The sequence below is a fragment of the Cervus canadensis genome, chromosome 32, assembly GCF_019320065.1.
Source record: "Cervus canadensis isolate Bull #8, Minnesota chromosome 32, ASM1932006v1, whole genome shotgun sequence".
In the NCBI taxonomy this organism is placed as follows: Eukaryota; Metazoa; Chordata; class Mammalia; order Artiodactyla; family Cervidae; genus Cervus; species Cervus canadensis.
Window position 1 is genome coordinate 34133684 of NC_057417.1, and position 27819 is coordinate 34161502.

The 27819-nt window shown below is 66.8% G+C and overlaps 1 protein-coding gene across 2 annotated transcripts; it reads left to right on the plus strand.

The window, feature by feature from the left end:
• TTYH3 (tweety family member 3) lies at positions 1–25349 on the plus strand. 2 transcript variants are annotated; one of them, XM_043455344.1, is made up of 15 exons: positions 1–330; positions 13796–13965; positions 14152–14263; positions 14399–14619; positions 14913–15008; positions 15167–15239; positions 15526–15601; positions 16569–16624; positions 17264–17356; positions 17965–18057; positions 18857–18993; positions 19453–19626; positions 20176–20251; positions 20921–21021; positions 22380–25349. In XM_043455344.1, exons 1-14 carry the CDS (start codon positions 208–210, stop codon positions 20987–20989), a joined length of 1569 nt encoding a protein of 522 aa, XP_043311279.1. In that variant the 5' UTR covers positions 1–207; the 3' UTR covers positions 20990–21021; positions 22380–25349. The 2 variants fall into 2 exon arrangements, with proteins under 2 accessions (XP_043311279.1, XP_043311278.1); XM_043455343.1 differs by lacking the exon at positions 20921–21021 and having other exon boundaries at positions 3–330.
• Positions 25350–27819: the final 2470 nt, after the last annotated feature.

Sequence of the window (27819 nt, forward strand, 5' to 3'; positions counted from 1 at the left end):
GGCCGCGGCGGCGAACAAAGAGGCGGCGGGCGCGGGCGGCCGAGCGGAGCCGAGCGCAGCCGAGCCGGGCCGAGCCGGGCCGGGCCGGGCCCAGGAGCGCGCGGGCGATGCGGGCGGCCAGGCCGGGGTCGGCGGGCCCCTGATCGCCGTTCCCCAGGCCAGCCAGGGAGTCCCGCGACGGCCGCGCGCCCCCGCGGCCGGCCCGCCATGGCCGGGGTCAGCTACGCGGCGCCCTGGTGGGTGAGCCTCCTGCACCGGCTGCCCCACTTCGACCTGCACTGGGAGGCCACCAGCAGCCAGTTCCGGCCCGAGGACACCGACTACCAGCAGGTGACGCGGGCTCCCTGGGTCGCAGGTCCGGTCCCGGGTCACGGCCCCTCCGTTCCGAGGGTCCCGGCCCCCCTCCCCGCGGGTCACGATCCCCCTTCCCAGGGTCACGGCCCCCGCTTTCTGCAAGGTCTAAAGGCTTCCTGTCACCTACCGGCGGTCACGGCCCCTTCCTCCTCCGCGGACCCTGAGCCCCCTCCCCCCGAGGGTCATGGTCCCCTCCTCCTTTAGGGTCTAAAGGCTCCCCCCGACCTCGCATTCAGGATTATGGCCCCCACCTCCTTGTTGGGCACAGCACCCGTTCTTCCGGAGAGTCTCCTCCTGGTCATGGGGCTCCCCTGCTGGAGAATCTAAGGGGACCCCCCCCACCAAGCCCGCATGGAGGGTCCACAGCCCTCCTGTCGATTCTAGCCTTCTCTTCTGGAGTCGCTAAGACCCTCCCTCCTTGCTGGGGTAGGAGGAGCCGCCTCCCTCCCCTCCATGGAGACCCCTCCGCCAGCTGTCAGTGTCTGCCCAGGCCCCTGAGCAGGGGCAGTCGGTGGGTGTTGCCCCGCAGAGCCCCCGACCCAGAGGACCCAGGGCTTGGAGACCGTGTCCATGCCTGAGAGCACTGGTGCAGCCAGGAGGGGATTCCTGGCCCCCTCAGCCCCAGCCGGGAAATGCCACTCACTGCCAAGATGTCGGTGGGTGAGTGGTCTGCGTGGATGCCAGTCCCCCCTGGCTGCTAATGACCCCCTGCCTGGAGCAAGCTGTGGAGTGTACACACAGTGCCTGCCCGGAGATCCGACTGCCTGTAGCCCTGAGGGGGGTCGGAGGGAGGCCTGGCCACAGGGACAAAAGATGGGCCTCAGTCTGGGAGGCTGGGAACGGCTGAGTCTGGGCAGAGCTGTGGGGTGGGGGTGGGCACGGACCCTTTGCAGCCCTCTCCCCGAGGAACCAGGCTCTACCAGTGGAGCCCTAGGTCTGGGGTCATGCCAAGCCCCACTGCCACTGAGTGCGGGCCAGGGCACCAGGCTGTGGACACTTCCTTCCTGCCTGGGGATCCGGATTCCACAGCCCCAGTGGCTGGGGTGCCTGGTCACCCGGATCATGTCTGAGTTCCTCTTTGGTGATGAATGCAGAGCCCTAGGGTGAGTGGGGGCGGGGAACGGCTTTGCTCGCAAGACGGCCCGGGAGTCCAGCATCCGTGGACAGTGTGACCCCAGTTCAGAGCTCTGTCCTCAGGGCCTCCCTTGCCCAGAGGAGAACCGGAAACACCCCAGCTCTGCAGGGAGCCTGCCGCCCCAAACACAACGCTTACCTGGAGCTTGGTTCCCCAGCCCTGCTGATCTGTTTCTAAGCAGATTAGAAAGGGGGCGAGGGATCGGCCTAGGCATGCCCAAGGCAGCAGGATTCTTATAAAACTGGACGCCCATGTTGTAGCAGCCCAGTCCTAGGGGGCTGACCAGGGTGGGGGTGACACCACTCCTCCACGCACCCCCGGAGCTTCCCCTGGGGTGGCTCTGCCACACGTGTCCCCGGGGCTCTGCTTCCACCGAGCAGGACCGTGTACCTTACTTTAGGAAGTTCTCTGCCGTTTGTCAGTCCTGAAGCTCCAGGGGCACCGGGGGTGTCTGTGACCCACACAGCTTTCCCGCTGGCCCGTGGGCTGCTGCCTGCACGTGCTGCCCACCCGGGCTGACCTGGACACCACCCCTCCTAGGAGCTGCCCCCCGAGTTGCCTGGACCTGCAGCGGGAAGTGAGTGAGGGGCGGATGTCTCTGGCCAGTGGAGGCGTCCACGTGGTGGCCACCCCCCCACCCCACCCCCCTCCACTGAGCCCGGTCCCCTGCAGGGCCCTTTGCCCCTGAGAGGACCGCAGCTAGTGCCCCGGCCTCCTCTGAGAGCGCTGTTCCTGCCCCGCTGTGGGAGGGCTCTGACTCACTCTCTCTCCCGCCTCCTCTGCGAGGAGCAGAATTAACCACTGAATAATTCACGGCGTGGAAACCAGCCTGTCTCCATCCCCCGCCACCTCCACCGCCTGCTCGGGGCTGTGGAGCGAGCTGGGCCTGGGCGTGCGCCCTGCCCCTGCCCTCCCGTGCCGTCCTGAGATCCGGGCAGGAGCGCCTCCTTTGCAGGGTTGGGATGGATGTGAGGGCCTCACGCTTCCGCTCTGCTGGCTGAGCCGCCCACGGAGCTCCCCTCCTGGGCAGGCAGGCGATGGTCTGGCGTGGGCCGCCGCCTGGGGCCTCCCCCTGCCTCCGCCGGTGGAGCACTCCTAGCTGTGCAGGGACAGCTGCCCTCGTCCCATGGCGGACGGGGAACCCCTTATCCTCCTGACTTGGGGCGCCCCGCTCAGCCTGGGGGCCCGTCTGTGCCTGGCGCCCACCTGGGCTACAGGGGCCTGGAATCGTCTCCTCGCTGTGCGGGGAGGGGGCCTCTGCTTCTGAGGCCATCCAGGGGGAAGGTGGGGCCTGAGGCAGGAGCAGGGGGGTGGTGGGGCCTGGGGAGACCAGCCTTTGTGCTTTGCTGTTGCCTCTGCCAGCCATCCACTGCTCGGAGCCCGGTGAAACACACTGGAAACCCCAGGGGCCAAACCCTGTTTGGGGGTCCTCACTGGGGCTATTGCTAACCTTTTCGCATACAAGCCTGGGAGATGAGCATAACTGTTTCCATTGTGCAGATTAGCAAACTGAGGCTTAAAGAGGAGACTGGCCCAGAATCACACGGTGAGCGGGTTGTCCAGTCGCTCAGTCGTGTCTGACTCTTTGCGACCCCATGGACTGCAGCACGCCAGGCTTCCCCGTCCTTCCCCATCTCGCGGAGCTTGCTCACACTCACATCCAGTGAGTTGGTGATGCCATCCAGCCATCTCGTCCTCTGCCGCCCCCTTCTCCCCCTGCCCTCAGCCTTTCCCAGCATCAGGGTCTTTTCTGATGAGTCAGCTCTTGTGAGTGGTGAGTGGTGAGTGGGCGGTAAACCAGAATTCTGCCTCAGGCCTCTTGCTCCTGCCCCTGGAGGAGTCAGAATCAGCCTTGGGGGGCGGGGGGGGGTGCTTCCTGAGTCCCCCATGGCTGACCCTGCAGGGGATGTACTGAGGGATGAAAAGCTGATGAGAGCCATTACGGGGGCTCTCAGAGCCCTGACTGGCCCTATGCTGGGGGCTCAGAGCCTTTGTAAGACCATGGATCGGATTTTGCACCCTAAAATCTTGCAGTTACTTTGGGGACTGAGGGTCTTGGGCTCCCATGTTCCCAAGGCTCCCATCCTGGCGAGGAGGGACTCCCTTACTTGCCATCTGTCTCTTGGGGGCTCCTGATGTTTGCTGAGTGGACAGACTGCAGGAGGGTGGGTTCTTTGGGGACTGTTGGGACGGGTGGGCTGGCAGGCGCCAGGAGGGGGCGGAAGGGCTTCCGGGGTCTGCTCTGTGCCGCTCCACCCCACCCCCCGCCGCCTGCCTGGCTGCTGGTCTGACTCCCGGGGGCTGGACTATTGCCAGGGTGCCAGGACTCCCCAAACCCCGGGGCAGCTGATGGTGTGCTGCAGGGGGAGGACTGCACCCAGAGGAGGGAGGAGGCCTGGTGGTTGCATAGCCCGTGACCTGGAGTGGCCTGAGGCCAATACTGTCGTCCACAGTGACGTCAGAGCTGCAGGCGGGGGCGGGGGTGGTGGTCTCAGAGCCTTCCTTCTCTGCAGACTGGACTGGGGGTGCCTGGCTGGGGGCACCAGGCCTGGACCCCAGCTCTGCAACTTCCCACCTGTGTGAAGGTGGGCCCACTTGGGTGGGTTTAACCACCTCTCTGGGCTCCCCTTGGTGGCTCAGACGGTAAAGCGTCTGCCTACAATGCGGGAGACCCGGTTCAGTCCCTGGGTCAGGAAGATCTCCTGGAGAAGGAAATGGCACACCACTCCAGTACTCTTGCCTGGAGAATCCCATGGATGGAGGAGCCTGGTGGGCTACATACAGTCCATGGGGTCACAGAGTCAGACACGACTAAGCGACTTCACTTTCTTCTTTCTTTCTGGGCTCCACTTGGGGGGAACTGCCCCCTTAACTCCTACCAGCCCTTCCCAACCCCTCCTTCCCAAGCCTCCCACAGCCGCTGTGTCCCGAGGTAGAGTTCAAACCCGCTCTCTGCCCTCTGTCCCTCTCATTCTTGCTCACTGCCTCTGCCAGTTCAGGAGAGGCTCAAGCCTGGGAGCTGGAGAACCGTGCAACCTGGTGTGGTAGCGCTGTGATCAGGTCAGGGCTAGGGAAGCCCGGCAGTCAGGGAAGGCTTCCTGTAGGAGGCGCTTCCTCTCCTGGAATGCCCAGAGGGTGAGGACTCACCTGGAGCGTGGTATGCAGTGGGCACACCAGCTCACCTTCCAGGCCAGCCCAGCGTGTGGGGCCCGTTTACCTATTAAAGCCCTGAGTGCCTGGGTGTTCCTGTTGAGACCCTGAAGATAAGCCCGAGGTGGTTGAGAGCTTGGCGAGGCGTGTTCTAGGCAGTGGGAATGCCACACTCAAAGGCCCCAAAGCAGAGAGAAGCCTGGGCCTCAGCCCAGAACAAGGGAGTCCTCGGGTCTGAACGTGCTGCCTCTGAGCAGGGAGTGCTCTGTGCCCGGGGTGGTGGGGGGTGGTGAGCCCAGCCTGGAGGGCCACTTGGGGGCCCCACTGGGGCTGGTGGTCTCCTCGCAGAGACCGCAGCACCTTGGCTTCATTCCTGACTCAGGCGGGGTCAGCGTGTGCCTGCGGGCGAGGCTGGCCCTCTCCGCATCGTCCCCACATTCAGAAGGAAAATTTGCTCCTCTCGCCTCTCTTCTAGTTTATGAAAGCAAGACACCTTCATGGAATATTTGGAGAGTAGGAAAAAGTGTGGAGACAGGGAAGAAGTCCCTGCAGCTGGAGTCTGTCCCTGCCTTAAACCCGGGGAGGGTGCCGCCTGAAACTAGGAGTTGTCACCAGCTTTTACACATCGAGTCTGGGGACCATGTCCTTGGTCCTGGGTTCTTAGCTTGCCCAGAATGCCACGCACCTCTCAGGTCAGGATTCTGAGGCTGCAAGTGCCAGAAACATCCCCAAAGGAACAGCGCCAAGGAGTGGTGTGGAAGCTGAGTCCCCCCTGTGTGGACAGCATCTGTGCGCTGGGCTTTGGGGGTGCAGGGCCCATGCATTTGGGGGGTCCGGGAAGCCCCTGCCGGGTGAAACCGACTCTGGCTGTGTGCCTCTTGGCCAGGATCATGGTGCTGGGAGGGGTGGCTGCCTCTGCCCAGATCTGCGCCTGCTGAGAGGCCTGGTGTCGCGTAGGTCAGGGTTAGGGTCTGCACTGCCGGGCCCCATCTTGGGGCCTTTCGGGGCTCCTGGTTCTGTCCCCAGCACTGTGCTGCTTGGCCTCAGGGATGTGGAGGGCGGGCGGGAAGCCGTCTTGGCTCTGACCAGGGGCACTGGGTCAGGCTCTGGCCAGGTGTCCGTGGCTCTGAGAGGCTCAGGCTGTGTGTTGTAAGCACGTTTCTGGGAAGCCACATGGCCTCCCTGGGGGTGGACCCCATTCCCCCTGCAGAAGCGAAACCGAGGCCGCTGGCCAGCCGGCATCAGAGGCAGGGAAACACAGGCAGCCTCCGGCACCAGGCCGGCAGTCCCCTGCCTGGGGACACAGCCCCGTGTGTGGGTCCGAGGCTGGTCGGGGGCTCCCTGGGTCCCCCAGCCGGCGCCAGTTCAGGAGGGCTCAGGGGCAGTTGGGACCAGACCCCCACTGGCCACGGCAGCTCTGCTAAGCCCTTGGCTGGGGAAGAGGAACCGAATCTGCAGCCCAGGGACTGGATGACAGATGTGGAAAGCACCCCATGTGGCCCCTGAGGAATTGGGGGCACGTGACCGAGGGCGGGGGTGGGAACAGCGGGGCCCCGGGAGCGCCCAGCTGCGCCCATGCTGTCTCCCAGGTTCGCGGGGAGCCTGCCGCAAGCCCTGGCTGGGCGGGGACGCACCCGTGGCCCTCGGGGGCCTCCCCCGGCATTGGGGCTGAGGACAGACAGACACAGTGGGGCTCCTGCTCAGTACAGCGGGGCTCGGGTGACGCACACCAGGCTCCAGTGCCCAGCGCGGGGTGCCCCTCACTGCTGGAGGACGCCCCCAAGCCGAGGCTCCCTGGCCTGCCCCGGGGTCCCTGCTGCAGACGGGGATGGCACCCGCCCCCCCAGAACTGAGTCTTCAGCCTGCCCAGCAGGGCTCCCGAGAGCCCAGGCACGCGGACGTCTGCCGAGGAAGCAGGTGTCCCTCCTGCCACAGCTGCAAAGGCTGCAGCGGGCCCCCAGGCCTCCAGCCCAGAGTCCGAGGCAGGACGGGGCCTGTGTCTGCTGCCAGCTGCCCACAAGGCCTCTCTGGTCCTTGCCCAGAGCCAGACAAGCGCCGGGCGTGAGGTGTGCCCTCGGAACGGGGAGAGGGGAGGGTGGAGTGACCCCCTGGGCCGGTCCTGGAGGAGCGGATGGGCTGGGCGGGGCCCTCGTGACTCCCCCGTGACCCTCCCCCCGCACCCGCCCCACTCGAGGCCTGGGTTCTGCGTGCCCACTCGTGTGCCCCAGCCCCTTCTGGGTCCCCTTTCTGGGGCCGGTGGGCTCCGGAGAGCAGATGCCCCACGGGGCTCGGTTTTGTCCACAGGCCCCCTCGTGGCTGGGCATGTGCCGTGTTGGCCGAGGGCGTGAGATGAGGCCAGGCCTCCCAAAGCCCGCGTGACCCCTTCCGTCTGCCTCTAAATGCCAGGCGCGGTGCCACCCTCGGGCTCCCCTGCTCTGGCCTCGGGCGCCCTGGCCTGGGTCCTGCCCACCAGGGGGCGCCCCGGGGGGCGGTGCGCCCAGGGGCCGCGTCCCCCTGGCGGGGCTCCGCTCCGGCCCCGAGGGTGCGCCCGTCCGTCCGGCAGGTCCTGGCCGCGTCTGAGGCCGGCTCCCGCAAGCCGGCTGGCGGAGAGCGCGGAGTCTCTGGGTGTCACGCCGGGAGACGCGTTAGGGCGCCGGGACCGAAATAGACGCGCTGGCGTCTTAGAGGGCAGCAGCGCCGCCAGGTTCTTCGGCGTCGCCTCCGCGAGCGGGCGGGGCGGGGGCGGGGCCTCGGCCTCCCTGCACGTGGCCCCAGGCCTCGGGGGCGCGGAGGGGTCCTGGGCTGGGCGTCTCTCCGCGGCTTCAGCCCAAGCCCCGCCCCGCCGGACCTCCTTCTCGCCGTCCCCGGTTGCCGGCTGTGCGGTGAGGAGGGAGGTGCCGCTGGCAGCCTGGACCTCGGCCCCAGGTCGGGGGGCTCGGGCCGAAAGCCGGGCCCCTCTCTCGCTCACAGCACGGCCACGAGCTCACCATCCTGGAATTCGTGAAACCGAAGCCTGGCCTGGTGGAAAATCTGTTTTTAATTTCTGGCCGGCGTGTGGGAGCCGCAGCGAGTGTGCTGGGGGTGGGGTTGCCGCTCAGGCAGCTCAGCTCCCACCCAGCCTGGCCCAGGAGGTGAGGGGGGCCCTTTCCAGAACTTTCCCCAGGAACCCCGGGCCGGCTCCAGCCCTGCCTCTGTTAGGTCAGTGCAGGGGGCCCTGGGGGTCCTTTCTGGCCCCAGGCCCCTGGCCTGGAGGATGGGCCACCTCTGCCCCAGGGGGTCTGGGGACCCACAAGGCCATGGATACAGCTGGGTGCTCAGGCCCAGACCCTGGGGCAGTGGTTAGTGCCAGGTGGTGTGAGGCCTTCCCAGCGGGAGACCCCTTCCCCTTCCTCCCCAGGCCAGGGCTCCAGCCAGGACTTCGATGGGTTCCCAGATGGCGCCTCGTTGTGGGGACCAGCCAGCCTCCTGGACGCCCCTGCCTGGCCTCTTACTCTGGAGAAGGGCCTTTGGCAGCCCCAGGGCGGGGAGGACGACTCTGGAGGCGCTGGAGGGGCCCGTGCCCCCCCCCCCCACTCCACCCGCATGCCCCGACCTCGTCCCACAGCGCCCTTGCTCTGCCGTCGGTATCAGGCTCAGCCTGACCCCTCTGCCTGGTGGCAGCTGCTGGGGGGCCGCCCTGAGCGCAGGTTTGCAGCTTGGGCCTTGGCTGCCCCTCACGCACTGCCCCTCCCTGCGAGTGCTCACGCCTCACCGTGCCCTGCTGGCACCCGCCGCCCCCGCGACGGCGGTTGAGGGGACACCCCCTGAAGCTTCTGTGCCCCTCCCCTGCTCTGGCTCCCACAACCTCTGCCTTTCCTGCACCGCGGAGATCCGGGCAGATGCCTGCCAGCCCAGCAGAAGCTGTGTCTGGGGGCCCCATGCCCCCAGTGCCAGGCCAGGCCCGGTGCTGTGTGTGCACTGTGTGCGCTAGTGTTCCCCGGTCTGGGGGCCGGCTCTGGGCTGAGGGCCCCGTGTGCCCCAGGGAGGCAGGTGTGGCCGGCGCATGGACATGTGAGCTCGCGGGGCCCTGGTGGAATTTGGACTTGCCTCCTCTTGGGAGCCTTGCCCTTTACCACCTGGCCAGGCTACCTCCCAGAGAGCGTTGGCATGGGGCGGGACAGGGCCGTGCAGCGAGGGGGCAGGCCGGCTGACTGTGGCCTTCTCGGGGACTCCGGCCCTGGGAGAGCCCCTGACCCAGCAGCGGTGAGGCCTCAGGCTGCGGTCATACCCCTGGGCTGGGATCCTGCCCCGCCCACTAGCCATGTGACCTGGAGGAGGTCCAGAGCCCGCCCGGTCTCCCCTGGACTGCTGGCCCCAAGTCTCCCCTGCTGTACCTGCGCCGGGGTGCTCACCGTCACCCCAAGGAGGCGGGCCAAGGGGCCACGAGCTAGGACAGCAGGGTGATGGGGACGCAGCCCCTGGGGCTGCAGGCAGGGCGCCGCAGGCCCCCACTTCCCATCAGATCGCCCGGGAGGGGCTCCCAGCCTGGCCGCGGGCCGTGGCGGCCTGCAGAGGGGCTGAGCAGGCCGGCCAGCTCTCAGGGTCAGCTGCCGGGTGGCACGGCGGCTGTATGGTGGGAGGGCCGGGCGTTCCTCAGGCAGTTTGTCCGTGGTTCAGCCATGCTCACTGCGTGGGGCACTCCCCCTCACAGGCCTCCAGGCCACGTGCTGCCAGGACACCCAGCTGGACCAGTCTTGTGCGGTGGCACACGGAAGGGCTGCCCCAGGGTCGCGCGTGGCCCTCCCCGCCTGCTGGCCGGGCGCACCTCGGTGCAGCTGGGCCGGCGCTGTGAGTTGCCCGGGCCATGTGCTGACCGCCCGTGTCCAGGCTGTGCTGAAGGAGCGGGCGGGCGGCGGGTGGGGAGGGGACAGGCCACAGCCTCGTGCTCTCCCGTCTGCAGTGGAGCTGAGCGCCGTGCTGTGGGCTTGTTACTGACGTCTGGTGGCACGGCGTGGCCCTCCCCTCACAGGCCCAGCCGGGGGCTCCCCACACCCTGCAGGGACCACCCACCCGCACAGGGAGCCCACCACTCCCTGGGGCCCCGGCCCTGGTCCCCTTGCTGGGCTGGGAGGACCTGTTGGAGGCATAGGCCTCATTGGTTCGCCCAGTAGGCCTCAGACATGGGCCTGGCCCGCCCTGGACGGAGTGAGTTCAGACCCCAAGCACCAGCTCGTCGGGCGTCTCCAGAGCGGGTGGGGGCTTGTGGGCCCACGGGACGTGTGGGCACAGGGCCTTCTTGGTGGGCACGCCCCATGGCAGGGGTGCAGGGCCTTGGGAAGGGCCGGGCAGTCCAGGGCTGAGAAACGGCAGCCAGAGGGGCGGGTGCACGTGTGTCCAGCCGAGGCCTCGCAGCGAGCTTGCGATACTCCAGGTGCTGACGCCAGCAGTGTGGCCCGCGGTCAGGCCAGGAGCCCCAGCGCCTGGCCGCGTGCTGACGTCACTTCCATCACAGACGGAAAATTCCATTTGGTCAGAGCCCAGATGCTGATCAAACGTTTCCCATGCAGAGGGGCCGCAGCATGGTTTGGAGGGGAGGCGAGGCACCCGCGGGAATGCCAGTGGAAGGCTGTTCTCTGGGAACCTGGCCTCAGGATGAGGGCAGAGGGCAAGCTGGGCCCCTGGGCCAGAGGAGGCCGCTTCCCAGGGCCAGGTGCCCCTGCCCTGCCCTGGCCCTCGCACCCACTTGGGCCCGGCTTGTTTGCATCAGTGGGCTGGGGTCCTGAGCCCCGAGGGCCAGCCCCACCCCATGTCAACTGGAGGGTTCTGTCACCTCCTTGTGGGGACCGAGGGGGGCTGTCCTGGCTTAGACCCCCACAGCCTACCTGCTGGGGCCGTGCGGGGGGCCCCCACCAGCAGCCCAGGGCGGGGTCATGGTTTAAGGTGAGCCCTGTCCGAGGGGAAACTCTCCTGTCCGAGCTTGTGGGGGGCAGGAGCCTCATGTTTCTGAGTGTTCACTGTAGGCCGGGCCTCAGGCCCAGGGTGGGTAACGCCCCAGCCAAGTTGCTGAGCTTAGCAAGGCCTTTCCAGCACCCACCGGGGAGCAGGGGGTGTGGACAGACAGGCCCAGCGCAGAAGTGGTGCAGTGCCCTCATCCAGGAAGGGCCTTCTGGCGCTGGACAGATAGACAGGAGGGCAGGGGCCGGCTTCCTTGTGTTGGGCTAAGGGGGAGACTGTGGCCCCCGGGGTCTCTGCCGTCCCCAGGGAAGCCTCTGGAAGTCACTCTCCTCCCCAGGTGTCCCTCTCTGAGCCGCAGGACACGCGCTTACCCTCAAAGCCCTTGACCGGGCCTTCCCGGAGCTGGAGGTGGGCTCCGCTCCGTGAGTTGGGGCTGGGGGCGGGCAGGAGGCGGCTGCTCCCCCAGGGCTGGGGCTTCCAGGGCCCGCAGCGGGTGGCTGTGCCCGTGACAGGTGTCCGAGGCCTGTCCACCACCACAGAGCTTCCAGCCGTGGGCTGCTGCGCCCGCTGCTGCTGGGGCTCAGGACGACATCTTCACGTGCAGGTGACTGTGTGCGAGGGCACATGTGCACCTGTGTGGCCATGTACGGGCGCAACCATGCGTGTGGGTGTGGGCATGCACACGCTCACCTTGTCTGTGAGCGGCCTGGACGCCCCTCCAGCAGCGGGGACTGGCCCCCGCCCCAGGCAGAGCTGGCGCGGGAGCAGTACCCCAGGGGCTCCCCAGTGGAGGCGCTGCTCTCAGCCTTTACACCTGTGAGCTCACGCCCTCCTCGGTGCGGCCCTGGCTCTGTTCTATACATGGGCGCCCAGACTAGGTCAGCTCCTGGCGCCAGGCGGAGCAGCGTTTGACCCCAGCACTCGGGGCCCCTCGAGCTCGGCCACCCGCGGGGCTGGGTAGGAGCCCCCCCAACCCCACCCCTGTCCAGCAGCAGGCGGTCCTCGGCCTCCTGGTGGCGACACCCAGGGCAGCCCTCCCCTCGACCTCTGCTCCTGGGGCACCGCAGCTCCACCGCACACCGCCCAGCTCCCGCGGTCACGTGGTGGCCGGGGAGGGTGCGGGCACGTCGGTCTCCAGGAAGGGAAGCAGGCCTGCGGGAGGGAGGCGCGCCGGGACTCACGCGGTGGAGCTGGGTGCGGGCCAGGCGCCTCCCACGCCTGACTGAAAAGAGCTACTAACACGTTTCTGGGTTTGTGTTGTAATTATAAAGGTAGTAAGGTTCGTGGTTTAAAAAGGAAAACCAAAAAAGGAAAGAAAGAAAACCAGTAACAACAACAACAAAAAAATCAAAGCCGTAGGAGATCCCGGAGCGCCTCCCAAGTGCCTGGGCCTGGCGCGGCGCCCTATGCCCGGAGCGCACTTCCCTGACCCGCTGGACTGGGCTGTGCCCGCGCAGACCTGCTGCTGCTCCCGCTGGGCCTGCCTTCTCGGTTTCCCACAGCCCCCAGCTCACACCCTACAGGCCTCACCACCTGCTTCCTCCACCAGCCTGGCACCTACCACGTTTCCCAGAGGAACGGTGCCCCCTCACCGTAGCCTCGCCCCCGGTGCTGGGGTCTTGCTTGGCCAGTCACGCTCATCTCGCCTCCGATTCTCACAGGACGGACGGGAGTGGGTGGTCCTGGCGCCGCCTGAGCTGTGCGCAAGTCCTGCGAGCTCTGTGATGGGTCCTGACAACTCTGTAGGCACTGGCCTTGCCCGCTGCCAGGCTGGGCGGCCTCCGGGCCCCAGCTTGGGTGCCCCTTGCCCTGTGCCCCTGGTCCCTGGCTTCCTCACCCCCGGAAGGATTTCCTCAAGAGGACGTGTGTAGATGCGCTTATTGGAGAGGTCAGGCAGGAGAGGGGGGGGAACAAGGTCGGCTGGAGCAGAAAGCTGGCCTGAGGACCGCTGGGGACCAGAGGGTGGCCTCCTGCTGTGGGGGGGGGTGGCTGCTGCCAACACAGGGCTGACCTGGGGCTGGTCGCCGGGGCCGGCAGGGCGTGGGGTCGGGAGGTCACCGCCGGTGGGTTCTGGTTGAGGGTTTAGGGGAGGAGCCTGCTGGTAGGATGGAGGCAGTGACCCCTCTGACCCGTGAGGAGGGGGCCTGCAGGATCCGCGGCCCTGTGCCCGGGGTCCACCGTGTGCACGCGCAGGCAGAGCCCACCATGAGACTGCTTTTCCAAGCATCCTGTCTGCTGTGGCAGTGTTGGGCGGGGTGGGGGCTGCAGCCGATGCTGGGCGCCTTAAGGTGAGCACTCACCCCGTGACTGTCCCTCTGGCAGGCCCTTGATTGACACCAGAGGCTCCCTGCTGTGGCCTGGCTGGTGTCCCCGTGTGACCTTGAACACCCCTCCCCGCCTGGCCTCAGAGTCCCTCTAACGGGAGCGCCCTGGGACCGTGAGGAGTGGCGGCCCCTCTAGAGCCAGCACACAGGGGCTGCTCCCTGCCCCGCCCAGCCACTGAGCAGGGTGGTCAGGTCCTGTCAGGCCCACCCACCCACGCTGCACCCTCACTGGTGCCCTGGCCTCTCCCAAGAAGTTGCCCCATCCTGTACTTCGTAGGGAGGACAGAGGCCTCCAAACAGCGCAGCAGCCGGCAGGGACTATGGCTGGGGTGCTGGGCCGGGCAGGAGGCCTTTGGGGCCAGCTGGCTCCTGGGAGGGCAGGGAGTGCCAGCCTCCATCTGCTGCCTGGTAACCATCTCCCGGGAGACAGTCGCTGGCCGCCAGGGCTGTGATCCAGCAGTCCTAGTGCCTCTGTGGCTGAGCTGGTCCCAAGGGGGCCCTGCAGGGGTGGGTAGGCCTGGGGCATTCCACCCCACAATGGCTGCCCAGGCTCGCGGCCACATCGCTGAGTTAAGATGTGAGGAAGGCGTTTCCAGGTACCCCTGAGGGCTGGTTTTCTCTGCAGCAAGGGCAGCCAAGGGGTGTCCAGTGAAGGCCTGGGAGGGGTTAGGAGAGACCTTGCCCACCCGGCCCCTCCACGTGGGGCTTGGACGGTGCCCAGATGTCTAGGACGTTGAGTCTGGGGTCCCAGATCTGGGTGAGCACAGGCACATGACTCCGGTGCTGGGGACCCGTGGCCCCTGGGCCGGGGGCACCAGTGGGGTTGGCCGCTCCTGGGGTTGGGTGCAGAGTCGGCCTGGGAGCCCCTCCTCCAACACCGCTTCCCCACCGCCCTCAGGCGCTGCTGCTGCTGGGGGCCGCCGCGCTGGCCTGCCTCGCCCTGGACCTCCTCTTCCTGCTCTTCTACTCCTTCTGGCTGTGCTGCCGGCGGCGCAAGAGCGAGGAGCACCTAGACGCGGACTGCTGCTGCACGGCCTGGTGCGTCATCATCGCCACGCTGGTTTGCAGGTGAGCGCGCGGGGCGGGGCCACCGGGCTGCTGTGGGCGTGGCCACTGGGCTGCTGTGGGCTTGGCCCGGCTGGCAGGGGCGGTGGGGGCGGGGCGGGGCGGGGTCAGACTGCAAGGGGCGGGGCAGGTCGAGTCCCGTGGGGGGACCCCAGGCTCGCGCCCTCACGCGGCCCCGTCCTGTCCCAGCGCCGGTATCGCCGTGGGGTTCTATGGCAACGGGGAGACCAGTGACGGCATCCATCGGGCCACCTACTCACTCCGTCACGCCAATCGTACGGTGGCAGGGGTCCAGGACCGCGTGAGTGGCCGCATGGGTAGGGGGGGCCTCTTCCTGCTCCTACACCCGTGTGTGTGCATGTGTGTGAGAGCGAGACGTGGGCGTGTGCGGGAGCCGTCCTTGTCCCAGCTCACTGCCTCCCCCAACCTGGAGCAGGTGTGGGACACGGCAGCTGCCCTGAACCGCACGGCGGAGCCCAGCCTGCAGAACCTGGAGCGGCAGCTGGCCGCCCGGCCGGAGCCCCTGCGGGCGGTCCAGCGGCTACAGGGCCTGCTGCAGACGCTGCTGGGCTACACGGCGGCCATCCCTTTCTGGAGGAACCCAGCTGTGTCGCTGGAGGCACTGGCCGAGCAGGTGGATCTCTACGACTGGTACAGGTGCATTCCCCTCTCCTGCCTGCCCCCGCTGGTCCCCATTCCTCTCTCCAGGCCAGTTGGCTTCCAGCTCCCAGTGCCTGAGGTCTTGGGGGAGGGGCTGGGGCCACTGGTGGTCACTGGCAGGAGTCCCCCATGGGGACGTCTGTTACAAGGTCAGAGGCCAATCTCTGCACCCAGAGCTGCCTGTGGATGCTCTTCTGCGCCCTGGGCTGTTTGCTCCGCTCTGCCCAGCACCCCCTGCCCCTGCCCTGGGACTGGCCCGTGCCCAGCCCACGCGTGCCGTGTCCCTGCAGGTGGCTGGGCTACCTGGGCCTGCTGCTGCTCGACGTGGCCATCTGCCTCCTGGTGCTGGTCGGCCTCATCCGCAGCTCCAAGGGGATTCTGGTAGGGTGAGTCTGAGGGCCCTGGGGGCGGGGGGCTGAGGCTCCTGTCGCATCCATCCCGAGTCAGCCCTGACCCGCCCTCCCCCGTCTTCGGGTCCAGCCTGGCGTGGGGCACAGCCCTCACCCCAGCCTGGAGAGTGCCGACCGTCGCTCTCTGCCCCAAGGGTCTGCCTGCTGGGGGTGCTGGCCCTGATCATCAGCTGGGGAGCCCTGGGCCTGGAGCTGGCCGTGTCTGTGGTAGGTGACGGAGGGGACGGGGTGCCCGTCTGCTGGCAGAGCGTGGGGGTGGGGGGTGGACGCCACAGTCACCTCCTGCTCTCCTCCACGGGACACCGAGATCCAGAGAGACGGGGGACCTGTGTGTGACATGCACAGCGAGTCAGTCCCCACCCCCCGGCCCCGCAGAGCCACGCCACCTCCCTGAGCGACACGCAGATGCTGGGGGGCCAGGCTCCACCCCCGGGAGCTGAGGGCTCGGGGGCCCAGCTTGGTATCCCCTCCTCCTTGCCTGCCCCCACCCCAGGGCTCCAGTGACTTCTGTGTGGATCCCGACACCTACGTGACCCGGATGGTGGAGGAGCACTCGGTGCTGAGCGGGGGTGAGTCTGCGGTCGTGTACCAGCCGCTTGCGAGTGCCCACTCCTGCCCACGGGCCATCAGGTCAGGCCACGTGCTGACTCCCTGGACAGGTGGCTCAAGCCAAGTGGGCGCTTTCTTCTGTTTTCCAACATAAGCTCCATAGGAGCCCAGACCTCAGGGGCCGAGCACAGGTGCGGTGTGGAGAGGCTGCCCTGGGCTGTGCTAGGCCTCGCTCCAGCCCCCATCCTGCGCTGGACCCCAGAAAGCCCCCCGAAGGGGCCAGACAGCACAGGGCGGGGTGGGGGCCAGGGTTAGGCAGTTGGGGTACAAATTTTCTTCCTCAATTCTGGCTGGGCTTGGCTTCCCTAGGTTTTCAAAATCAGAATTGTGCATGAGTCCCTATCTTTGAATGTTGGACACAATCAACACCTGTTTTAATGGGGATGAGCAGGCCCCCTGCACCCTTTTTGGGGTGACATTCTGGATTATGAACTGTTCTGCTCAACTGGCCTATGAGCAGATGCCTGCCCAGCTGACCTCTGACTGCTTACCCCCGCCTCCCGCCGTGGCCTGTCTGCTGCTCCCCAGAGAGGGGAGGGATGAAGCAGCCCTCCAAGAGAGAACTGTGCCCATTTCAGTAACACGACTCAGAGTAGAAGGGTCTGGGCCCTGGCCCCAGGCTCCCTGGAGACCATTCCCTCTTCACACCTGCATGCTCACACGCAGACACAGACACGTGCACATGTACATGCACACGTGACATTCATGTGTACAGACATGTGCATGTTCAGAGGTACACCTACACTCAGACATGCGCACACAGGCACACGCATGCACGTAAAGATACATACAAGCAAGCACACGTACATTCAGCATACACGCAGATGTGGACACACACACACGCGTGTACAACAGATGCGCATGTAGACACACACAGGTGCATGCGGACAGCCGGAGCCACTCAGCCGCCCTCACCTCTCTCCGCAGACATCTTGCAGTACTACCTGGCCTGCTCCCCCCATGCCGTCAACCCCTTCCAGCAGGTGAGAGCTCAGGCCCGCCCCTGCAGAGCTCCTGGTGCCCTGGCCCCCACCCCCAGACGCCCACAGACCGCGAGGCCCCCTCCCACCTCGTCAGGCCCTTGGGGCCCTCACCCTGGTGCCCTCACACAAGCCTTTCAGGGTGGCCTGCTTAATGCCCCCAAGCCCCTGGGCACCTTGCATCTCCCGGGCTGCTCTTTACGACAGAGCCGGATGCCTCCCGGGCAAAGCAGGAGCCCAGGGGTGTCCCGTGGCGGAGGGGTCCTGTGCCCGCCGGGTGGAGTAACTGTCTGGGCCAATGTGGAATTTGAAGAGAAACCGCGTAGCGCATCGTCACCCCACGTCCCCGTGTGGCCCTCTGGGTCCTCTGGACTGCGTATCTGCTTTAAAGACGCTGTACCTTCCGTGGTCTGTACTGTCTGCGTGCTCATCCTGGGGGCCAAGGAAAGGTGTCCCACAGAGCGGACTGCTGGGCACAGCCGTCCCACCCCAGGAGCTCGGGGCCCCACGGGCTGGACGCCCCTGGGACTGACGGGGGCTGCCAGCACTGGAGCCAGCCCGCCCCGCGAGGGGGGTGGGGTCCCCGGGGAGGGAGGCGGGCCGCCCACCTGCGCAGGACTCAGTGGCCTCTCTGTGGAGCAGAAGCTGTCGGGCAGCCACAAGGCGCTGGTGGAGATGCAGGACGTAGTGGCTGAGCTCCTGAAGACTGTCTCGTGGGAGTATCCTGCCACCAAGGTGAGGGGCTGGGGGCCAGCTCTGGGGCCCGCGAGCTCCCTCTCGCCACCTTGAGAGGGAGGCGGGTGCAGTCACTGCCCAGGCTGCTCCTGGGGGCCCTGCCCGGGGGGTCTGGTCCTCCTCTCCATCCTTCCTTCCCTTCACGCCCCCAAGGACCTGGGTAGGTTTAGTGAAGCTCACACACACACACACACACTACAACACCAGGGTCACACTGCCCAGAGTGTGCTGGACAATGTCGTGTCCTTTAAGACACTGTGAAGATTTCCGTCGTCTTAAACTCTTCCTTAAGACAGTCTTAGGGCCCGTGTCGGGAGACGCGCGTGTTTGCTGCTGCTCCTATTACACGGCAGGCCCGCAGCGTGGTGTGTGCACAGGCGCTGTGGGCCCCACGCTCCCCGCTGCCCTCACGCTTTCAGCCGTCTCCCGAGGCCAGGGCACAGACCTAGGGGTCAGCTTTTCTCAAAGCCCGGGGTCCTCAGGGCCTGTGCCAAGACTGGGGGGGCAGTCAAGGGGGGATTCTTGCCAGCAGGTGAGGGGTGGAGGGAGGCCTTGGCTGGCTCCTTTCCTGAGCGCTGTGCTCACCTTTCGTGATTCTCACCCCCCAGGACCCCCTGCTCCGTGTCCAGGAGGTGCTGAACGGCACGGAGGTGAACCTGCAGCACCTCACTGCCCTGGTGGACTGCCGCAGCCTGCACCTGGTGAGAGCCGCCCGCACCTGCTGTTGGGCCCGTGTGGGGAGGGGTGGGGAGGAGGGGGAGCGACTGGGGGAGGGGTGGGAGGAGGAGGAGCAGCTAGGGGAGGGGTAGGGAGAAGGGGGAGCAGCTGGGGGAGGAGGAGGAGCAGCTGGGGGAGGAGGGGGAGCAGCTGGGGGAGGAGGGGGATCTGGGGGAGGGGCAGGAGGAGGGGGCAGCTGGGGGAGGAGGGGGAGCAGCTGGGGGAGGAGGGGGAGCAGCTGAGGGAGGGGTAGGGAGAAGGGGGAGCAGCTGGGGGAGGAGGGAGCATGACTGGGGGAGGGGTGGGAGGAGGAGGAGCAGCTGGGGGAGGAGGGGGAGCTGGGGGAGGGGCAGGAGGAGGGGGCAGCTGGGGGAGGAGAGGGAGTGACTGGGGGAGGGGTGGGAGGAGGAGGAGCAGCTAAGGGAGAAGGGAGAGCGGCTGGGGGAGGAGGGGGAGTGGCTGGGGGAGGGGCGGGAGGAGGGGGAGCAGCTATGGGAGGAGGGGAGCAGCTAAGGGAGGAGGGGGAGCAGCTGGGGGTAGGGGTGGGAGGAGGGGGAGGGGCTGGGGGAGGGGTGGGAGGAGGAGGAGAAGCTAGGGGAGGAGGGGGAGTGGTTGGGGGTGGGGCGGGAGGAGGGGGGTGGGAAGAGGGGACGTGGCTGGGGGAGGGGCAGGGGGGAGGGGCGGGTCACGGGGCCTCTGCCAGCCTTGGTTCAGATGTGGTTCAGGCCTGTGCGCTCCATCTCAGGCTGTGCCTCTCCCGCTCTCTTCCCCGCCTGGCCCTAGGACTACGTGCAGGCCCTCACAGGCTTCTGCTACGACGGCGTCGAGGGCCTCATCTACCTGGCCCTCTTCTCCTTCGTCACAGCGCTCATGTTCAGCTCCGTCGTCTGCAGCGTCCCACACACGTGGCAGCAGAAGAGGTGAGGGCGCCCGGGGCCCGTCGGACCACACGGCGCCTGGGGCTGCGTCTCCAGGATGCCCCGAGCTGTAGTCGAGGCAGAACAAAGGCCTCCCTGCCCCTTGACGCTCCCTGGGGTTCTGCAGCCGCTGCAAGGCTGGTGGATCTGAGCCGGCACTCCCACTTCATGACTGGCCTAGAGGGGCCCCCAGCCCGGGAGACAGGCGAGTGAGCAGCCAGCGGGGGGGGTCCCCGCCTGAGCCCCGTCCTGCAGGCTGGGGCTGCCCGCCCTCTGCTCCCCCGGGACGGCCCCGGCCCCGTCTTTTAACAGGCAGGCAGCGTCCCTGTGTCCCCGGGAGCCTTCCCCACAGCCCCGCCGACCCAGGACTGCAAGCAGGAGTGTCTGCCTCAGAGCTGGCTGCCGGCCTGTGGCCCCGCATCCGCGTCAAGCCTGATCCCGCGCCGGTGTCCCTCCCCGCAGAGGTCCCGACGAGGACGGGGAGGAGGAGGCCGCCCCAGGGCCGCGGCAGGCACATGACAGCCTCTACCGTGTCCACATGCCCAGTCTGTACAGCTGCGGCAGCAGCTACGGGAGCGAGACCAGCATCCCGGCCGCGGCCCACACCGTCAGCAACGCCCCGGTCACGGAGTACATGTGAGTCGGGCGAGCGGGGCGCAGAGGCGCTGGCCAGGCTGCCTGGCCCCTTGCGGCTCGGGGCGGCCGCTGCCCTGGGACGCCTGAGCGAGACGTGGGGGCAGGGGTGGAGGGGGCCAAGGGGAACCTGGGGTGCCTGAGCGAGATGGGGGGCAGGGGCCGAGGGGGCCCTGGGGTGCCTGAGCGAGACGCGGGGCAGGGGCCAAGGGGGCCCTGCATACGGGGGTCGCCCGGGGCTGCCTGGGCTCAGAGTGCTTGCTGCTGCCACACCCCTGGGTCGAGGCCACAGGGGACCATTGTCAGACAGAGGGTCAGCACGTGGGATCCTGTGGCCAAGGAACCCGGGCCCGGCCACATGGTGGGCTGGGGCGGGTGGGCAAGGCTCTGGCTGGGCCAGGGCGGGCAGGGGCGGCCGTGGGCCTGCTCGCAGCCCCTCTGTGTGCTGGGCTCCTGGGACCCCAGGCGCTCGCTAGCGGGCCATCTGTGGGGTGGGGTCTGCCTGGTTCCCAGGTGGACCCACTGACACAGGGCCCTCTCCTCTCACCTCAGGAGCCAGAATGCCAATTTCCAGAACCCTCGCTGTGAGAACACCCCTCTCATTGGGCGCGAGTCCCCGCCGCCTTCAGTAAGTCTCGAGGCAGAAGCTGGAGCGGGGGGCCCGAGGCCAGGGTGCGGGCTCCGCCCCGCCGCTTCGTGCCTGCTGTGGCTTCCCGGGTGGTGCGGGCCCCGCAGGCTGCCCTGAGCCTTCAGCACGGGGCTGCAGGTGGAGCCCCAGCTGGGGCCCTTGGGCGGGCTGCTGGCCTGCCCACACGAGCTCCTCCAGGAGGCCCGGGCTCTCTGCCTACCCGAGCCCTGCTGTTTCTTTCCTCAGCTTCCTGAACTCAGCCCAGGTGCCCCCCCAGGCTCTTCCAGCTGGGCCTGGTGCTTGCTTCTGGTCTTGGGAATGAGACATGAAAAGGGGGATAGGATGGTTTGGCGCCAAAGAAAGGAGCTCACAGGGGCCAGGGGTCCTGGAGGGCTTCCTGGGGGCGGCGGGCCTCCAGGAACAGGCTAGAGAAGCTAAGGGCCACCTGGCTTCAGACACACACGCCCACCAGTGCGGCGGCCCCGCTGTGCCCCATGGCACGGTGCTGACCTTGGACCTGCCCTGGCCCCAGGCTGAGAGGGCTCCCGGCGGCACCCCCGGCGGTGCTCTAGGCTGAACCCGCGGCCCGCCCCGGGCCGGTCCTCGCCTGGCGTTGAGGCTGCCCTCTCTCTCTCTCTCCTGCACTCCTCCTGCCCCGCGCCCTCCTAGCGCTATCTGGCCGCCCTGGACTCTGGCGGCCACACGGGCTGGCAGTTTAAGCCCCTGAACAGTGCCTGAAGGCTGTGGTGGCCGAGTCCTCAGAGTGACAGGTACTGACCCAGCTGGCCCCCCGCCCGTGCCGCCTGCCCGCCCACACGTCTGCTCCTCGCGCCCGCTGCTCACTGCTGCCCGCTCCAGCAGGCCCCAGGGCCAGCGCAGGGCCAGCACAGGCGTGTGGACCTCAGGGACCCCGGCCCTGGGCCGTCACCCTCACTCCAGGGGCAGGGAGCCCCCCTCAGAGCCCCTCTTCACGCCTGGCCTGGCTGCAGGTGGCCGCTGCCCATCCGTCCCTCCCGGGCCCGGGAGCGTGTGCCCGCCGGCACCGGGTGCCTGGGTTTGGGAGGCTGAGCGCTGAAGTCCCAGGTGTGGCCAGCAGACCTGGCCCTCGGGGGGCGCCCAGGCGTGCAGAAGCGCGTGTACCAACGGCCGCGGCCACTCCCGCCTGAGCCGCCGCCCCCCACCGCCTCCCCAACCCCTGCTGCATGTCCCTGGAATGACGACACGGCTCCCAGTGCCCACCGCTCCTCCGTCCAGCTCACCTCCGTGGCCACCCACCAGGAGTCCTGGGAGGGCTTCCGGGGGCAGGGTCCGTCCTGACGCCCGCACGGTGGGCACTCGGGGCTCACGGGGTGCCTGGCCACGGGGCCGGCTCCCTCCCGCTGGCGGCCTCGGCACATGCCTCAGCTTTTGTCCCCGCGATGGGTGTGTGGCCCTTTGCACACCGCTTGCTCTGAGCACACCTCTGTTCCACATGTGTTCATTCTGAGCACACGTGCACATATGTGTGTGTGTAGCAAGCAAGCCCTTCACGCTTTGGGTTGGACGAGAGCGGCTGGGTTGGACGAGAGTGGCCGGGATGGGTGGGCTGTCCCCGCCCCCAGCGGCCTCTATCCGGGTCTGTGACCCGCCAGGAGCCCACAGTCTGGTTCCCACCTGAGTGGGTGGCAGCATCACCTGGGCCCCAGGGGGCCTTTGTGGCTCTCCAGGTCCTTCCCTGGGGGCCAGGGCAGAGCGGCTGTGGAGCCTCCTCGCTCCTGTGACCCTGACCCTGGTGGTCTGGGTCCTTGGGAACCTGTCCCACCCGCCCTTGGACACAGCCTGGCCCCGCCTTTGCCGACACGCTCTTCCCGGCCACCCGGCCGTGCTGCGGGGCCTTCAGGTCCTGGGCGTGCGGGGTGCAGGGGGCGCCTCCGTGCTCCAGTTCCATGCCCGAGACGGGGGTCGGGGACCAATGGGCTCCCCTTGCTGGGAGAGGTGCTGGTCCTCCTCTGGGCCTGGACCAGCGGGCTCCCCCAGAGCCCCGTGCCCCGGGGCTCTGTCCACTCTGCCTCTGCACCGTCCAGCCAGCTCAGCCAGCGAGGCCTTGCCCAGTGCCGCTGACCATTGGCCCCCCCTTCTCTCCCTCCAGTACACTTCCAGCATGAGAGCCAAGTACCTTGCCACGAGCCAGCCTCGCCCCGAGTCCAGCAGCAGCGGGCACTAGACCCCCAGCCTCCACCCGCCCCATGTGCCAATCGCCCCGCTCCTTCCCGTGCCAGCCTCCCTGCTTGCACCTGCGACCACCCGCCGGAGCCTCCCTGCGTACGCCGGGCCCGCTGTGGGCGCCTCTGCAGCCACTCGGCCCTGCCCTCCCTTCCTGCAGGGGCGTGGAGACAGACACCTGGCCTGCTCCCCAGGGCAACGCGGGGGCTCTGGGCCCGCACCCTCTCCTCGGTCACAAGCCTGGACACCTGGGGGTGCTGCTCGCGATGCTCGGGCCCCCAGCCCCCACGCGCCTCCGCCCTGCAGGGGCCGGCTGTGCTGGTGCTGCCCCGGGGTCTCCTCGGCTGCGCCCGCCCCCTTCCCTCCCCAGCTGGGCCGTCTGCTCCCTCTCCGTTCACAGGCGGCAGTGCCCCCTCGGTGCCGGGCGTCTCGAGCGATGGCGTGTGCGCCCGCCTGCAGAGACCCCTGCGGCGCCCTCACACACCTGCAGCATCTGTCGTCCTTCCTTCTCTCGCCCCCCACACCAGGCTCCTCTGCCTCAGTTGCCAGAAGCCTCCCAGGGGGTCTCCCCTTCTCTGCTTCCCCCCCCCCCGGCACCGCTCTCTCCCCGCAGCAGCCCCCGCCCGTGGCATCCGGCTGTCCATGGTGGCAGGAGACAGGTGCCTGCCGAGCCCAGGCTGCTCACCCAGTACCGGCCGCCCTCCTGGTGCCAAACCCCCGACCCCCCGACCCCCCGGAGCCTCGGCAGCTCCACCCGGTTTGCTCTTTGCACTAACCACATCTGTCATCTCTAGGGCAGGCGGTTCTGCGGGCCGGCTGGCACCCCCTTCCCGGTTCCCTTTGCATCCAGGACAGGCCGGCCTGGGGGCTGCACCCAAGCGGGCTGTGAAGGTGCCCTCGGCCCCCGCAGCCCCCCTTTGGACTAACCACTAACCTCACTCCAGCCTCCGAGAGAGAGATCGCCCTGGGCACCCCACGGTCCGCAAGCCTGAGGCCAAGTCCAGGCTGGAGACGAAGCCCCGGAGAGCCAGCTGGGTTTCGGGGTGGAGAAGGCATTTCTTCTCGGGGTGCTGCTGGGGGTGTCAAGACCAAGAGGCAGTCCGAGGGCCTGGAGACCCCTCCCTGGGCAGGTGTTGCCCCCAGGGGACCGTGTCCTCAGGAATGAATGTCCCTTCGGCTGTAGGACTGAGGCCCCTGTGGCCTCGGTCTCCTACCTGTGAAGTGGGAGCAAGGCTTCCCTAAGGTGCTTTTGGCTTCGTGCGCAGTGTTTGCTGTTTTCCTACCGCAGAAGGTGCGGCTGTCCCCAAGTCAAGGCGGGGAGATGCCTGCCCTGCCCAGGCAGTCAGCCACCGAGAGGCCAGGTGCGGCGCAGGCCTGCGTCCCTCCAGGGGGGGACACGGCCCGGGCCCGCCGGCAGTTTACAGACATTATGGGAGGCTCCTCCTGGGGCGGCAGGGTAGCGCCCCTTCCTTAAGGTGGCCTGCAGAGAAGCCGCCTCCCCTTTCTCCAGGATCCCTTCTGTGTGCTGGTGTCTGGGACCAAAAGGATGGGTGGGCCCAGGGCTAGAACGCAGCGGCCCCTGGCCCTTTGACCACAGCTGAGGCTGCCAGGGAGAGGGGGGATTGAGTGGGCAAACAGAGGTGCCCCCAGGTGTGCCTGCGGGCCCCCAGCCGCGCATCTGAGCCCTGGCGCATGGCCAAACCTCACCGAGGGGCTCCCGGCGCCCTCTCCTGGGCCCCTCACAGGCCAGAGCCACAGCCCGACTGCCCAGTTTTCCTCTGGGCGCCCCCACCCAGGCGGGGCTTCCCGGCCTCTGCCTCGGCCGAGGGAGCTCCAGCTGTGCTGCCCCGGGCGTGGCTCAGAAGCACAAAGGCCGCGAGGCCGCCGAAATGTGAATGTAGAAGCTTGAGAGCCTGAGGCGGACCTGAGGGAGCGGCTCCGTGCGCGTGCCCGCCCGCCCGCGTCCCCGCCCAGCTCCTCCCAGTCACCGAGGGTGCGTAAAGGAAACGCGGACGTCGAAAGGGCAGCAAAACCAAGCCTCGGTCCTGCAGCGGGTGGGGGGAGCCTCCCGCCCTTGGTTTTTTTCTTGCTCTTAAGTTTTCAGGCCCTTCTAACCAGTCCGGGCCCGGGGCCTCCACATCCCGCACCTGCGGTCCTCGCCCCCTCAGCAGGCCCTGCAGCTTCTCCGGCGGTGGTCCCCGACCGCGCGGATGAGAAGGCGAGGGCCCTGGGGGCTCCGCGGGCAGGCGGGCTTCCAGGCCGGTCCCTCCCTGATGGGGCTCCGCCGGCAGGCGCACGTTTCCGGTCCCGAGGTACCCTGGCCTGATCGGATGTCCCCTCCACGTTCACCCCATCTCACTATGCAATCCCAGTCCAAGCGCCAATCCCTCCCCGTCCCAGGACCCCTGCCCAGCCGGGGAGCGGGTGCATGGGTGGCGGTCCCAAAAGGGGGACGAGCAGGGACCGGGGCCTCTTGTGCGGGATTTTTTTTTTTTTTTTAAACCATAATGGTTATGTGCCACACCACTTTATATTTGTTACATATATCTCTCCGAGTTATTTTGTTAAGACTCCCCCTCCAAGGTCCCCGCCCCCACCACCCAAGATCGATTTAGCATCCTGAGCGGGGATCGAGGCCTGAACCGCTTGGCGTTCTCCAAACTTCCATAGGGCCATGGCTGTATGTGCTGTCGCTGTGTTTCTGGGTGTGTGTGTGGTTTTTTTTTTTAGCTTCTTTTTTTTTTTTTTTTTGGTAAAACTGGGTTTGGGGGTTGATTTTTATTTCGCTGGGGGTTTTATTTTTCTTGGCAAATACTAAAACTCTCGTCAATGTAATTTCTGTGGTTTCTATTCAGCTTGGGTTTCATGTTTTAAAATAAACAAATTTTAAAAAACAGGCCTCTTATTCCTGAGTTGTTTTGGCACCCTCCCAGGTCTGTGGGCCGGGCGGCCACGTGCGGGATCCGCTAGGGCCTGGGGACCCTGGTGGGCGGGGCCTCGCGGGGAGCTGGGGCTGGTGGGCGGGAAGAAGGGTCTGGGGGCGGGGCCTCGCCGGGAGGAGGGCCTGACGGGGCGGGGGCCCGGTGGGCGGGGCGTGACACGGGTGGGCGGAGCTGCTGGCGCAGGGAGCGGTGATTTCTAATCTTGAAAGATCTATTTGTACATCCGCGCTGGAGAGTCCTCGAGGAGACTCGGACTGCTGTGCGGAGGGCCCCCGTCTCCGGTCACCAGGAGAGGTGACAGAGCTGGCCCTGGGCAGGGCTGTTGGAGGAGGGCAGAGAGGCCAATTGGCGTGTCCCCAGGAGCATCTCTTGAGTCCCCCGGTGTAACCCGAGGAGAGGTTCCGGTTCCTGGGGCGCCTCCCCAGAATCTTATCAGTGGCCTGAGCAGGGACCCAAACCCCGCCCTCCGAGATAGGAAGGATCATTCTTGTTCTCATTTGAGAAGCCGGCTGGGAAAGGCGCGGTGCTGTCCCCGAGGGCACATGACCCAGGGTGGCAAGACACACGCCCCCACCTCACAGGGAGACCCTCGGGCCCTGTGGAATTGGGGGAGGCACATTTGCCCAGGAGAGAATCTGTATCCCATGCCAGGCGCACAGGTGGGCAAAGGAAGCCGCGAGGCTCCAGGGAAGACACCCAGGCTCCCGGCTCTCGCCCCCGGGGGTGCCTGGGCTGGCAGGGACACTGGGCGGAGCCTTTGCCTCCAGCACACATCAGCAGCCTGGTCCAGTGGTTTCCGATTTGTCTGATTCCTGGAGAAAGAGGCCCAGGTTACATAAGCTTTTAAAGGGTGGGGCGGGGGGACACATCTGAGGCTCTGTGCTTCTTCAGTGCCACGTGGGGACAACAGAAATTGACTCTCCTCTTGAGTTTAGCTGCAAGGCAGAAAAATCCTGCTATAGCTGGAGGGGGTATGACCCAGAGAAGTGTGTGTGTGTTTGTGTTTGAAGATGGGGAAATGTTCTGATGGTGATGATCTCGTAGGCAGAGGAGATGGCCGCAGCCGGGAAAAGGAAAGAGCTCTTTGCGGAGCGATGTTCCTGAGTTACCAAGAGGGGCTGGGACCTCGGTCCCAGTGAGGGGTTGGCCGCAGACGGGAGTGTGTTCCCTCCTGCTGGGCCAAGAGCATATGGGCAGCTTGGGGCTGGGGTGCAGAAGGTCTTACAAGGTAGAGAAGGCTGGAGAGGAAGTGGGGGTGCTGTGTGAGGGGCAGTGAGCCCCCCAGAGGCCCCTGAGGCTCTTGATCTGGAACTCAGGTGAGACTCACCAGGCTGGAAGGCAGCCCCTCCAGCCACCCAGCTGTGGGTAGTGAGCGGGCAGCGGGCCGGATGCAACAGGTCAGAGGCTGCAGACTTGGCCAAGAGACGATGTGGAAGCCAGAGAGGCCAAGGGAGGTGAAGGTGACTTCAAGGGCATGATTGAACCTGGAGATTTCAGCCAGGGGGAGGACAAGCCCTCCAGGGGCAAGAAACCTGGGGTCCCGTGGGGTCAGGAAATGGGAGGGAGTGAGCTGGACAGACAGCAGGCGGGGGCAAAGTAGGATGCTGTGGCCACGGGGTAGGTGAGGTCTGGGTGGAGTGGTGGCCAAGACGGGGTGGGGTGCGGCTGCCTGCAGGTTGTTGGGGGAGGAATTGCCAAGGGTACGGGAAGGGTCACTGACACCAAGTCCCCAGGAGCAGCGTGGGAGAGTGTGGCCATGAAATAGGAGTCCAGATCGCCCCAGAACGAGGGGATCTGTGGATACCCACATCAGGGAGGGGGCAGCAGAGGTTATGACCCTGTTTGGGGCAGGGGCATGGGCTAGGGGCAAGAGCATCATCGTCAGGAGTGAGGTGTGAGGATGGCAGGTGTCCAGCAGGGGGCGCCGAGTCCTCGGAGGACAAGGGGCAAGGGCAGGACAGTTGGAGGGGCCCGCCAGGGAATCTGCATTCCCAGCAAGTTCCCAGTGACTGGGGCTCAGCTGTGACCACCACATTCAAAAAGGAAATGAGCGGTCACTTGGCAAGGATCTGGGGATTCCACCAGGATGGACCATGAGGAGATGCAGCAACCAGCCATACACCAGAGCCAGGGGACAGGGCCCCTGGGTGGCCTGCAGCAGGAGGCTCAGGCTTGCCTCTTGACAGCACATGTACTTCAGAAAGTAAATACTGGTAATAACCAGTAGATTCCAAATACTGGTACTATACCAAATATTGATAATAACCAAAGATTCATGATGTGAACTTTCAAGAGCAAGCAAGGGGATGCAGAGATGGTCTTCCCTCCCATCGATCCCAGGCTGCACCCATTGATCAGGTTCAGTTCAGTTCAGTCACTCAGTCATGCCCAACTCTTTGCGACCCCGTGGACTACAGCACGCCA